This window comes from Fringilla coelebs, assembly GCF_963513975.1.
Source record: "Fringilla coelebs genome assembly, chromosome: 6".
Lineage (NCBI taxonomy): Eukaryota > Metazoa > Chordata > Aves > Passeriformes > Fringillidae > Fringilla > Fringilla coelebs.
The window spans coordinates 52,839,868-52,853,356 of record NC_140034.1 but is presented as its reverse complement, the minus strand read 5'-3'; the positions used below and the strand labels follow the sequence as shown (position 1 = coordinate 52,853,356).

Here is a 13,489-nt window from a genome sequence, read left to right as displayed (position 1 = left end):
GCACTGATGTGCAGTAGTTGTCAGGAGGAAGGAGGGCCATGGTCCAGGCAGGATCTGTGCTGCTGCTCGGTGCGGTGGCACAACCTCAGGCTGCTGAGAGCAGCAGCCAGGGCAGGTTTTGGAGCTTTAGCCTTTGGGGGTGTGTCCAGGTGCCAAGGACTGTGCCAGAATGAGGCCTGTCAAGGCCAGGGCCTGGCCTTGTGCATCCATCCCTCAGGCAATCACACCCCAAAGGAGCAGCGAGGCATTAATCTCCTTAAGATGCTTTCAGTCCTGTCTGGGAGATCTGAAAGGAGGTTAAACCATCCTGCTCAGGCATTCTGAAATGAAAGTGAGAGCAAAAGCAAACTTAAAAATGACTGGTTCGTAGTCCCAAAAGTGATTATTTCGTACTGTCAGAGGGTACAAAGGAATCATTGGCAGTCCTGCTAAGGAAGGCTTTGTGCCATGGCTTCCCTGCCACTCCCTGCCCTGTTTTTGTCAAGTATTTCATGTTTTATTGGGTTTTTACCATGTTTGTATCAGAGAAACAGCATCCAAAACACAATTTTCAGTGCCTTTGAATGGGAAGAAAAGGCAGGCCTCCAGGTAGGCAGGTGGAAAGGTGATTTTCCTGAAGATTGTGGTTCTGCATGCAGAATGGGAGGAGCAAGTGTGTTTTCATTTGAAATCAGAGTATTAATTTCAGCAATTAGGGATTTTGTGAGATGTGCTGTCCCCCTGGTGAGCTGCCCCTCACTGCCAGCACTATGGAGGAGAACCATGAAGTCACCTTTGCCTGTTCACTGGGATGTTTTGGTTCCTGTGTGTGCAGAACGAGCCGGAGCCGGCCGTGCGCAAGAGCTACCAGGCTGTGGAGAGGGACGGGGAGATCATCCGGGTGCGGGACACCGTGCTCCTCAAATCCGGGCCCCGCAAGAAATCCATGCCCTATGTCGCCAAGATCTCTGCACTCTGGGAGGACCCCAAGACAGGTACTATGCCAGGACAGTGTATGTGTGCTCAACAGGAAGCGGGGAAGGAATGGATGTAGGGAGAGCTGCAGGCTGGTTAGGGTACCAGGGTGATGGAGAGGAGATGAGCGCCATGGCTTCCATCTGGATTGTTCCAGGAACTGAAGTGCTCCTTAATCACTCGTCTGGGGCTGATAAATGGAAATATTCCTGGATATGGAAGCACAGAATATTTGCCAAGTGCCCATCTTAGTAGCCCTCTCCCGTATTATTTCATTGCTCAAACATCAGGGGGCTGCTGTTTGCTCCAGTTCAACATCTGGTCTGGGAGCTGTTGGGAACAGGGCTCTTCTGCAGCAGCTCTGATGGATCCCAGTAGAGCTGGGGATGGAGTTGTGGGGCCTTATGGTGAGATCTGGTGTCTTGAGTGGCAATCCCTGAGCCGAGGATGCTGAGCCGAATGCTTTAAAGTAGAGGTCGTGCTTAAAAAGGGGGAAAAGAAACCCCAAAAATTCTGTGTAAAAGACATAAATCAAGGTGTGGTGAGGCCCGTTGTGGTTGTGTCAGTGCAGCAGCAATTCTGCCCTGAACCTGGGAATCAATGCTGCAGGTTCCCACCTTTGGATGAGCATCTTTTCCAGCTTGTGTGCTGAACGGATTCTTTTTTGCAGGTGATTCTTGAATCTTTGGGGAGTTTTTTGTGCCTGATTTCCTTGGGATGTTGTAACCTGAGTAGAAGGAGGTGAAGGTGTAGTGGAAAAGCAACATGACCGACTCTATGCAGCTTCTTGCTGTAACAAAGGGACACCTAGTTCAGCATGAAATATTTATCAGCCACAGCTGCCTCTCCGTGAGCACTGTGGGAATGAAGGGGATGGAACAGCAGGAGGAAGCTGGGAATGAGTAGGAAAACAGTCAGAGAAAGCTGAGGCTTGACTTGTTTTAATCTGTGCTGTTGCAGGGGAGCTGATGATGAGCCTCCTGTGGTATTACAGACCAGAGCACACTCAGGGAGGCCGCAACCCCAGCATGCACCAGGTGAGTCCCCATCAGGGCAGGGCATCCCAGGCTCTCTGTGCTCCTGCAGGAGGGGGGCACTGCCCCAACATCTTCCTGCATTCCTGGGTGGCCTCCAGCTGAGTACAGCAGAGCACTCTTGGCTGTGATGCAGCTGTTGCCAGATGTGTTGAGTGGTGGTGTCCTATAGTTGGGCTTTTCATCCAGATTTATTGTCCTGTGAAGAAAATCTGGGCTCTTAAAAAAGCTGCTGAGTTCCTTACATGGAGGCTCTAACAGACACTGCTGAGTGTTGATGTTTCTCCCTTTAATCTGAGAAAATTCCACATCTTAAGTAAAAAATAATTTTTGACTGTTACCTTAAGAATAAGGAAGAATAAGTTTATACTGAATCAAGATCAGACACCTTTCCAAAAGCATATTCTAATTCCTATAGGACTGCAGAGCCTGATGCAAAAGCTCCTGCTGCCATTTTGCAGGAAACTGAAGTGCCTATGTGCTGCCTTTTAATAAATCCCTTAATCTGCTTCTTAAACTCCAAAAACGTGTTAGTTTTGTACAGAAATGTGGATGCATCATCCATGCCCTGCATAGATTTATTATGAGGACTAAAGTCTGGCTTGAGGATGCTGTGCCAGGATAATGGGAGTTGCTTTTTAAAGAAAAAACGTGTGAATCACTGTGACTTCACGCCTTGCTCTGCTTTGCATGGGCTTGTGTTGGGTGACAGAACAAGCTGGTTTTAACTGGGAATGAAGAATTCACTGCTGTGTTCAACCCAATTTTTAAAACTTGGTGCTTTCTTAATTTCTATTGCTTTTTTAAATAAAAAGGGAGGGAGGGTTTGAGAGCAGCCAGGGAATTTTAACTGCCTCGTTTGCAGGGTACAGGTGAGTTTCTAAACCAAAATGTGGCACTTTATAAATGAAAGGTGAGTGTATACAGTTGCATTTCAGTCCAGGGAGAATGCCAAGAGGAATTAAGCCAGGTTTTTGCAAACCCATTTAAATTACACAGCTCTTCAAACAAGAGAGGGCTTGGGCTGAGGGCTGGGCCAGGCTTGCCAGGGTGACTCAGGTAGTTTTGACTCAAGGAGTAAACCAGAACCCCAAGGTGCGGTTGTCCCTGATCAACCCTGTCCCCAGATATTCACCCTTTTGTGAGTTTTCCCTTCCAGCAAAGCAGAAATGGAGCCTGCAGGGAATGCTTCCAGACTTGTGCAGGGCATCCATGTTCCCAGAGATCATCTCTGCTGATCTAACCATACCTGAAATTCTTCTCAGTGGCTCTGTCTGGGTTACCCTGTGTATAACCAATCCTGCCTGCTGCAGAGCCAAATTTCCTAAATTACTCTGGGAAAAATTGAAGAGAAGTTTGCCAATAGAGGTTGTGGCTGATCCTCCTTGGATATGTTCCAGGCCAAGTTGGATGGGGCTTGAAGCAACTTGGTCTAGTGGAAGGTGTCCCTGCCCACAGCAGGTGGTGGAATGAGATAATCCTTAAGGTCCCTACCAACCCAAACCATAGCAGGATTCTATTCCATGATTCTGAAAAAAGCTGTTGCTACTTCTTTCACTAAACTAGCCTTTTTAATTGAATTGGGAGGAGGAAGTGGTTGGATAAGAACAGTTTCTTGAAGTTTTTAAGATATAAAGATGGATTAGAGAATCCAGGAGGAAAGGGGAGACCAAGTGGTGCAGCCAGCCATGGCCTTACTGCTGAAGAGCTTTGTGACATTGGAAATTCGTGGGATATTGGAGCACTCGGCCTTACAAACTGTGCTGGGCAGGGTGAGATGGTGGGGGAGTCAATGCTTTGCTCACTGTTGCTGGATAAAACGTGGTGCACAGAGCACACGGCAGGTGCCTGGGTTACGTGGGACACTGTCTCTGAAGAGTATTCACTCTGGGCATGCTTTGGTGACTCCACGTTGAGGTGATGGGTGAAGGTGCAGAGCTCACCATTCCCTCTCTGGGTGGGTGAGGGTGTGGAGCTGGCCGTGCCTCCTGGGGCTCTGGGCCAGCTGGGTGACCTGTCTGTCCCCTCCCCTCCTCGCACAGAATGAGATCTTTGCGTCGCGGCACCAGGACGAGAACAGCGTCGCCTGCATTGAGGAGAAGTGCTACGTGCTGACCTTCGCAGAGTACTGCAGGTAGGTGGAGCTCTGAACCTGCTGCACTTCCCAAACCTCCCCCTGCCTCCAGCCTCTCTCATCCTGCCCGTTCTAGCCAGCCCAGCTGTCTCCTGCGGGCTGTGGTGTGCCTGGAGCTGGGGTAGTGACACTTGCTCTGCTGCAGGCAGGGGGCTTCTCCTGCTCCAGATCCATTGCATGTCTGGATTGTGTAGGATCATGGAATCTTTTGGGTTGGAAAATACCCTTAAGATCATTGAGTCCAGCTGTTCCTCTGGAGCTACCCAGGCCACCACTGACCCATGTGCCCAGGTGCCACATTCACACAGCTTTTAAATCCCTCCAGGGATGGGGACTCCACCACAGTCTGTTCCAAGGCCTGGCCACCCTTTCCCTGAAGGAGTGTTCCCAATATCCTACCTAAACCTCCCCTGGTACAACTTGAGGCTGCTTCCTCTCAACCTGTCACTTGTTCCCTGGGAGCAGAGCCTGACAGCCTCTGGCTGCACCCTCCTGTCAGGGAGGTGTGGACAGCCAGAGGTCCCCCCTGAGCCTCCTTTTCTCCAGGCTGAGCCCCCCAGCTTCCTCAGCTACTCTTGGTGCTCCAAACCCTTCCCCAGCCCCTTTGTGCTCCTTTCAAGGGACTCTCAGATACTGATGCTTGTATGACCACTGCATGTGGTTTCAAGGAAGACAGGAAGAGGTGTACAGGAAAACATGGAACTTGGAGCTAAAAACTAAGTGAGCTAGGAAGAGATCCTATATACCCATCCCTTGTTGGACACAGGTGCCAGACTACCCAGAAACCTGCTGATAGAAGTGCCAGTGTTTGTGCTGGACACCAGATCCTGGGATTTTGGCAGCAGCACCGGTTGGAGCAGTGACTTGGGCTGCTATAGTTGAGCTCTTGCTGACTGAATTGCAGCTTTGTCAGTAAGAACTTCCCAGCATCCATATTGCAGCCTGCCATCCTGTGATGGATACACAGGGCTGAAGGAAAATAGGGATTGAATGGGCACAAACCCATAATGCAAACCACAGTGCATGAAATCTTTCAGTTCTGCTGGGTGCATCTTGTGGTCTGTGCAGCCCTGCCATGGAGGGGATGCCTGAGGCCTCCTCCTCAGCCTGCTCCTTGCCCAGGGTTCTGCTCTTGGAATTTCTAAAAACAAACTGGTGTACAAACTCTTTAGAAGTTGAATTTTGATCTTTCTTTTGAGAACACTAAAAAACCCCAAACAAACAAAAACAACCTAACCCCAAGAATAACAAACCAAACAAAGCCAACCAAACAAAATCCCCCATCCCCAAGCTTTGGATCAAAGCAGTTCCTTTCCATTCTAACACCCTAGTCTTCTGGAACAGCTACTGGCAGGAATTCTTTCATGCTCTTGTGGGTCAGGTCACCTTTGAGAGATGTTCTCTGAAGGCATCCTGAATTCTTTGTTTTCCTAAACATTGGTTCATAAGCATTTATTAGGGGCTAATTAGCAAAAATTAGGCCAAAGCAGTAAAAACAAGGTTTTAAAACTTTTTTTTTTTAATTGCCATCATATTTGGTGCTGTACAATGTCCACCAGTATAGAAATACAAACTTGCGTTGCTTCCTGCAGGAGTTCTCTTTGAACAAAGCTTTGTCCACATTCCTTCCCTTCCCATTATCCTCCAGCAGCTGCAGTTGTGGCTCCCAGCAGGACACAGGCAGCAGGAGAGGGAATGAGTTCATGGTCCCCAGCACAGGAAGGACACGGACCTGTTGGAGCGAGTCCAGAGGAGGCCATCAGGTTGATCAGAGGGATGGAGCACCTCTCCTATGAGGAAAGGCTGAGAGACTAGGGATTGTTCATCCTGAAAAAGTGAAGGCTTTGGAATGACCTAATTTCCCCTTCTAGTACCTCAAGGGAGTCTACAGGAAAAATGGAGAAAGACTGTTTACAAGAGCCTGGAGTGCCGGGACAAGGGGGAATGGCTTCACACTGCCAAAGGGCAGGGATAGGTGGGGTATTAGGAATAAATTCTTCCCTGTGAGGGTGGTGAGGCCCTGGCTCAGAGAAGCTCTGGCTGCCCCATCCCTGACAGGGTCCAAAGCCAGGCTGGATGGGGCTTGGAGCAACCTGGACCAGTGGAAGGTGGAACCTAGGGAAAGGTTCCTGCCCTTGGCAGGGGTGGGACTGGATGAGCCTTTGTGTCCCTTCCAACCCAGAGCATTCCAGGATCCTCTGATAACTCTTCCGATGTGATTGCCCTGCAGATTTTGTGCCTTGGCAAAGCGTCGAGTCGAAGGGATCCCGGGCAGGAAAACCATCATGGTTCCTCCCTCGGAAGAGTATTCCACCCCTCTGCACCGCAAGGTGCCTGAGGACACGGACCCCGAGCTGGTTTTCCTCTGTCGTCACGTCTACGACTTCAGGCACGGGCGCATCCTGAAGAACCCGCAGTAGCGCAGCCTTGGGCCGGAGCGCGGCGGGAGCGGGCGGCACCGGAGTGCCCACGATGGCCTGGGACACCTCTGCACTCTCACCCACCTCATGCTGCTGCGGGTGGGAGCGCCCAGCGCTCCGCCCTGGGACTGGGAGCGTGCGAGGAGCGGAGCCCGTGGAGGGGAAGGCAGCAGCTGAAAGCACAGCACTTCATTAAAAGCATAAATGAAAATATATACGTAAAAAATAAATATATGTATATAGATATAGGGATTTGCATAAGTAAATCTATATCTATATATGTATGTAGAGCTGCATCTATTGGGAGGGTTTGCAGGGGATAAAAGCCAGGAAGCAGTGCAGAGCCACGGCTGGGGGAACGGCACAAAGGTGCAGGAGGGATGTGTCAGTGCAGTGTTTGTGGAGTCTGGCTGGGACAGTCGGTGGTTTTTGGGCCCTGAACTGAGCCCAGTTCTTGGCAGAGCACAGGAGAGTCTCGTTGGTCCCGCAGGACAGACTCTGAGGATTCTCATGGTGAGAGCTTCAAAATGCAGCTTTGGGAGCTGCCTGGGTGCAGAGTAGCCTTGTGTCATGCTTGGATAGGTGTTGCTCCACCAGGGGAAGAGGTGACCCCTGTTCTCCCCTGTCTTTTCCCTCCACTCACCTTGCTGCTCTCTGATTCACCTCCTCGACTGGGGCTTGGAGCCTGCTCCATGGTGGAGCAGAGGGAGCTGGCAAGGTGGCAGGTGTCACACCGCAGTGTAGGGCTAGAGCTGGTCCTGTCCCAGGTGTCCTGACCGAGCCCACAGGATTTTATGTCCCATTCCCAAGGCCCAGCACTCACCGGCACTCGTCGCTTGGAAGCTTGGAGCTCACAAAGTGGTCTCTGCTGGGGAGAACCATGTTTCCTCTTCTCTTCTGAGTGTTGCTCTTCCCCTGATGGCTCAGGGGGCCCTGGATTTTCTCTTTCTTCCCAGTTTGTTTCCTGTAATGTCGTTTACAGACCCTGCTTATCCCCATGTGTCTGCAGTGGGAAGAAGCCAGAGGGGGAAGTGGCAAACCCTTTTCTTGCGTGTTTTTGGCTTTTTAAAATTCCTTCCCCATGTGACTGTCCTGATCATGGGAGTGCTGTTGAAGCCATCAGCAGCCTCTCCCCATCCAAACTCATCCCGGTGTCCAAGCAAGCTCACCAAAGTGGCTTTGTGGCTCCTGAAAGGACCTGAGCATCGGGAAAGGTTCACGTGGACCATGCAAGCCCTGCAGGTCCTGCCTCTTGCCTTACCTGTACAGATCCCAGACAGACCTTAGATCCCGGACAGACCTTAGCTTATCTCAACGCTCACTTGGAGTTAATCCCAAAGCAAACCAAAGGACAGTGTCACATCCTGGGGAGTCACTGCACCAGGCTGGCAGCCCAGCCCGAGATTGCACTAATTTACAGCAGAACTGACCCCGTGCCACCCACATTCCTGCTGGCTGGAGCCGCTCACTGAAACAAGGGATCTGCGTTTTCCCAGTCTTTTGGGGCTTCTGAACTTGTGTTCCATGGTGGAAGTGTCGATTCGGTTTTAATGTATTATCAGTGGAAGCAGCATTCCCTGTACTCCCTGGGGACACAGGGCTTGTCACCTTGGCTCCTGGCCACACACCTGCCCAGCCTGGGGAGAAAGCCCATGGCATCCAATTCCTTACATGGAATAGTTCAGGCACGCAGGAGTTCTCCAGAGATTTGCTCTACATACCAAAGAGGGGAATGTGTCCGGAGGCGATAGCTTGCAGGGGGTGACAAGGTCTGGCACCCGCCGCAGCGGGCGAGCATCTCCCTGCAGCTGGTGGATGATTCCTGCTGGAAAATTCCTGTTTATTCCCACCTGCGTAGCCTAGGGAGAGTACCCAGCTCCAAGAAGGGGGATCCCAGGGGTGCAAGCAAGAATTGTCAGGTGAAGCATCTTCTCTCACTTATACCTCAAGATACTGTTGGTGTCGAAGGGATTGCCCAGATCTCTCCTGAACAATTCGCTTGGCACTGGGGGTCTCTTGGAATGACGTGGTGGGGCTGTTTTGGGTTGGGAAATGGTGGCACTGTGGGGACACTTAGATGAAGGGGTGCAAGGAGGCATTGGAGATCGGGGTCTCTGATGCTTCTGGGGGAGGATTTGAAGTGGTTTTCCCCTGTAGCAGGGAGGGAGGATGCTGGAGAAGTGGAGCTGCTCCTGCCTGTGACACGGAGGGAATGGCAGCTGCCTGGCCATGGTGGGGAGTGCAGCAGCTGCACCCCACAGTGAGTGGAAGGTGATGGGAAGCCCTAAATCCACGTGTTTGTTTTCATGGGGACTCCTTTGTCCCTGAACCTGAAGCAGGAGAGCTGCTGTGGCCATTTCTCTCTGGCAGTGCTTTGGACACGGAATGCTGCAAGACCCACCAGCCAGGTGAGGCTGAGCACTGCTGCAGCTGGGCCCAGGTGTAAGACCCAGCCTTGGAACCACAGTAACTCACTGAAATTCCTCCTTCTGCCCCATCTCCCCCTGCTTCCACCTTGTCCTGGCTCCTCTCCAGGGAGCAGGGAAGTTATCCTTGCCCTGGGTCCATAACAGGCTCCGGTCCAGCTCTGGAAAGGACAAACCTGACTCTTCTCATGTTGAATCTGCTTCAGGCCATGAACATTGAGGTTCACGTGGTTGCTGATGCTGTTGTGCAAACAGCATGTAAATGAACTGAAATGTCTTATCCCTAATGAAAAGATTTCCTGCTTTTTTAATCTATTAGATATGGAAATATTTTTTGAAACTGAAAAATGCAGTCGGTAGAATTTAAATTGAAGCGTAATACATGTAAAATATATTTTAGTTGATAATTTTGTAAAATGCACTTTTTTGTGTCTCTTCCCTGGTTTCCCAGATCTGTATTTCATTGTTTACAGATGGAATGAGAACATTCCCTATTCCCTCCTTCTGTGAGAAAGATATATTAGAAGTAATTCTTAAAAAATAAATTTGAAAAATCGTATTGATTTAGAAAACAAACCAGTGCTGGACTGTTCTTCCCATTCCTGCATGAACTTCCCGCCTGGACCTGGTGGTTGCAGGAGTAAGGAGTGCTTGGGATCACATGTGGGTCCTCATGGTTGTGGGATGAGCCATTTGTTGGGTTTTCCATGGAAATAGAGCAAGTGGCAACAGGATAGGCAGGGATTGACTGACTTGTCTCCAGTCTGCTCTTGACAGTGGCTGTCAGTGGAGTATTTGAGTCTCTGCTGTCCAGGTAGGGCAGGTGGTGGTGACACATCTTGTCTCAGGTAGGCTTTAGGAGCCCTAAAGGAAGCATTTGGGAATGTTGCTTTGGAAAAATGTCTTGCTTGGAATGGTCACTCCACCAGCTTCTGCCATCTGAGTGTCACAGCCCTGTGGCACCAAGTGCCACATGCACCCTGAGGACAGGTCCAATAGCTGAGCCATCTACACAGACATCCCAAGGGACCAGAAGGATTCCAAGTGGGAGAAGAGCAGACAGGAGTCAAATAACCTGCTTGAGGAGCAGTGAGGAGCAGGATAATGGGATCGGGAGTACCTGCAGTCACAGGGAGTGTCTGCAGCCACATGCAGGTGAGAGCTGTTCAGGGGTGCTCCCAGCCAGCGACAGAGCTTAGGGGGAGCAAGGCTGAAAGCACAGGCATGTGCAAGATTGCACATTCATCCTCAGGGGGAGCAGCTCCTGTGGCTCTGGGTGGTGACACAGCCATTCTCACACAGTCCTGAGCCGTGGCTCCTCTGCAGCTGTCCCACTGGCTCTTCCTTGACTTTCATGATTTCCATTCCATGTTGAGATGTTCTGCTGCTTCCTGGGGCTATGGCTCTTGCACACCTGGGGAGGGAGGGGATGAGTTCTGGGAACAAAATGGGCAGAAGGAAAGAGTAATGTCTGACATGGAATTAGCCCCTAATTTCAGGGAAGGGAGCAAGGGGCACATGTGGCTTGTGGCCTCAATGCACATTAGCTGGGCATGGCAGAACTGCATCCATAGCCCTTGGATAATCCATTGGACCCCAGCTGCATCTTTCTGAAAATTTGCAGCATCTTTCACATCCAGGTCACCTTGAGCAGGAGATTCTGAGATGGTCCCATTGGATGAGCTGGGGCTGCTCAGTCCCTGTTTCCTTGCTGCCCTGCTGGCATCATACCTGTTCTTAAATTCCTGATTAAATTTCTTCCTAGTGTTAGGGATTTTGCTAGAGGATCCTTGCCTTTTGCTCCATGCTCCCAGCCTTGTCAGCACAGCTTCTCACAGGGAACTGCCAGAAGCACAGACCTGGAGAAGCAGATCAAGAGAATTCCTGAAAAAGGAAACCACAGTGATGAAGTGAATTCATCTGGGAATTTTCCTCCCAAGGGGAGGAAGGAGCTCATCCAGGGACATGAATATTTGTGAGCTGCTGTGGGATTACTGAGCATGATATTCCCAACCCCATGGCCTGGAATTTCTGCTGAAGAACCAGTTTGAGATTTCCCAGTTGGATTTAATGTGACCTGGTTCCTGGGAGCCATCAGTGATGTGGGTCCAGAAATGGAACAGAAACCTGCCCCCTGCGCATGACCCACGGCCAGCTCTGGTGCTGATCCAGGTGTCAGTACTCCCTCAGAGAGGTCCTTTGGAAAGACAACCAAGAAAAAGCTTTTCCATCCCTCTCTTCCTGCGTGGTGAGCTGTCACCAGAAGGATAATCTGTGGCAGGCTGAAAAGTTGGGATTAATGTCAAACAAAATTGGATTTACTGTTGATATCTGCTACCCAAGGGAGGCGCGCGGAGCCATATCCAGCTCTTCTGGATCTGACGTTCAGCAAACTGCTCTTGTAGCATGACTGACGCTGCCAGGAATGTTCTGCTGCCACTGTGGCAGAGTCCTTTTGGCCACAGGTTGTCCTTGGAGTCCTCCATGCGTCAGGAAGGCGTGGGTTCATCAGCTGGAAAGTGTGAGGTGTGCGACCATTGGAATCCTGCCTGGCTTTGGCCAGCTGGGCATCCCCTGGCAGGTTTTGATGACCAGCAAAGTGGTTCAGGTACCTGGCAGAGCCAACCTGCTGTGTCCCATTTCCCTCATTTCCATGTGTGGTGTCTGAAGGTGACAGAGCCTTGTGGCATTTGCAGGGAGAAGGAGGCATTTGAGGTGCTGGAAAGGAGCTGTTGGGGCCGTGGGCACTTCTGGAGGCTTTGGATAAGGCTTGGGCACCAGGATGAGCATGCTGAGAGGGTGAGAGCTGTTGAAAATGCATCCTGACCTTTGGGAATTAATCCTTTGAGAGGCACAGCAGTGTCCTGCAGATTCAGGGATGCTGGCATGGGTCTGTTCTGCTGTGGAGCAGCTGTTTTTTCCAGGGAAAGTGCCAGCTGGTCTTATGCTGCTGTGGGAGTCTTCTTGGGGTTTCCTCACCTCACTCTCCACATATCCCAGCCAAGCAGATCCAGAGCAGCATCCAGGACTGGCTGGAATGTCTTCCCACCTGGAGTGAAAGCCACGAGCTCCTGCTTGTGTTTAACTGGGGCTTTAATGCTGCTAATTATAATTAGCAGCATTAATTATATGGGCTGTAATTGTGCCAAAAATCCCTGTGAGCCAAGAGACAGGAGCAGTTGGGACTGTCACATGAACATGACAGAGTGCTCCAGCACCCACCCAGCTTTGTCCTTGCACATGGAGGAGCTGTGCAGGGAGTGGGATTTGTCTCATCACTGGTGGCAGGAGCTGCCCTGGCAGGGTTGGTGCTGCACAGGGAAAAGGGATACACATCCCCTTAAACTGGTGGCTTCAGGGACCTGAGTGTGGGCAATTTTTTGTTTTACTGTGCCCTTCTCACCCCATCCATATGGGATAAACACTTGGCTCAGCGAGCTGGGGGCTTGAGGGGAGATGATGGATAACTGCTCGCTAATCCCTGCATGCCAGCATTGGCTCTTGCTGCTCCATGCTGTTCCAAATGCTGCAGTGGCAGCACAGGGAGCCCCCAGCTCCGTTGGCACAGGCTCCATCCATGGGAAAGCAGCCGCAGCCTCACAGAGCCACTCTTGGAATGGCTCCTGCACTGCCTGTGTCACTTAAAGCTGAATAAAAATGAGGTTGAGCTTTTCGTGTTCTTCTCCAGCTGCTGCTGCTCCTGCCATGGCTGCATCCCTGTGCCCAAAACCTCAGGGTCCTGGAGCAGCAGTGCAGGGAGCCATTTTTCTGGAAACATCAAGCTGGACATTCTGGGAGGCTCTTTCCTGTGATAAAGCCCTTGGCAAAAAGGTAATTCCTATCTGGCCCTTGGGAAGGGAACTGTGCTGAGGGTTCACATGGGGACTGGCCAGGACTCTACTGCTTAAGCCTCCTGCCAAACCCCAAAATCCAGCTAAATCACCCCTTTATATATGAATTTTCCTTAAATTCCAAACGCCAGCCTGGAACACATGTTGAGAGCTCTGCAGGGCCCCTGGGAGTGGCACTGGGCAGTGTTAGAGACTGAGGCCAAAAGTAGCAAGAGAAGGAAAACAACGAGCCCAAAAATCAGGGGGACAGAGGAGGAATCAGGTGAGCACTGCCAGGTGTGCTGGGAAAGGCATCCAACCTCTATCCATGCTTTCCATAGGAGATGGGACTCACCGAGGCAGTGGGAAGTTGCAGCACAGCACCCAGTGCTGGCCTCAGGGTTGTAATTAATAGTGGGAGATGCTAATTAATAATTGGAGGTGGTATAAGGGGGATACCTGGACTGGGATGAAGCCGAGGGGCTGGCACAGAGCGAGGGGTCTCTCGGAGCGTGGCGTTGCCATAGGGATCCAACAGCTTCCCCGTCAGAGCCTCCGGTGAGAGCAGTTAATCCATTTTTAAGAGGAAAGGATATTTAATAAAGGGAACCATTTAAACTGGATTTACAAGGCACACTGAATGGAGGTCCCATTTATTCCGTGACTTCATATTTAATTTTAATATCTCTAT

General features: G+C 50.9%; 1 protein-coding gene across 2 annotated transcripts in view; it reads left to right on the top strand.

Annotated features, from left to right (window-relative positions):
- Positions 1–9,464, top strand: part of BAHD1 (bromo adjacent homology domain containing 1) — a 35,680-nt gene extending 26,216 nt beyond the window's left edge. For both annotated transcript variants that reach the window (XM_084207734.1, XM_084207733.1), the window contains exons 4-7: positions 815–974; positions 1,915–1,991; positions 4,031–4,122; positions 6,353–9,464. In XM_084207734.1, coding sequence (XP_084063860.1) covers positions 815–974; positions 1,915–1,991; positions 4,031–4,122; positions 6,353–6,542 — 519 coding nt within the window. In that variant the 3' untranslated portion in view covers positions 6,543–9,464. The remainder of the gene's footprint in view (positions 1–814; positions 975–1,914; positions 1,992–4,030; positions 4,123–6,352) is intronic.
- The last annotated feature ends 4,025 nt before the right edge of the window (positions 9,465–13,489 follow it).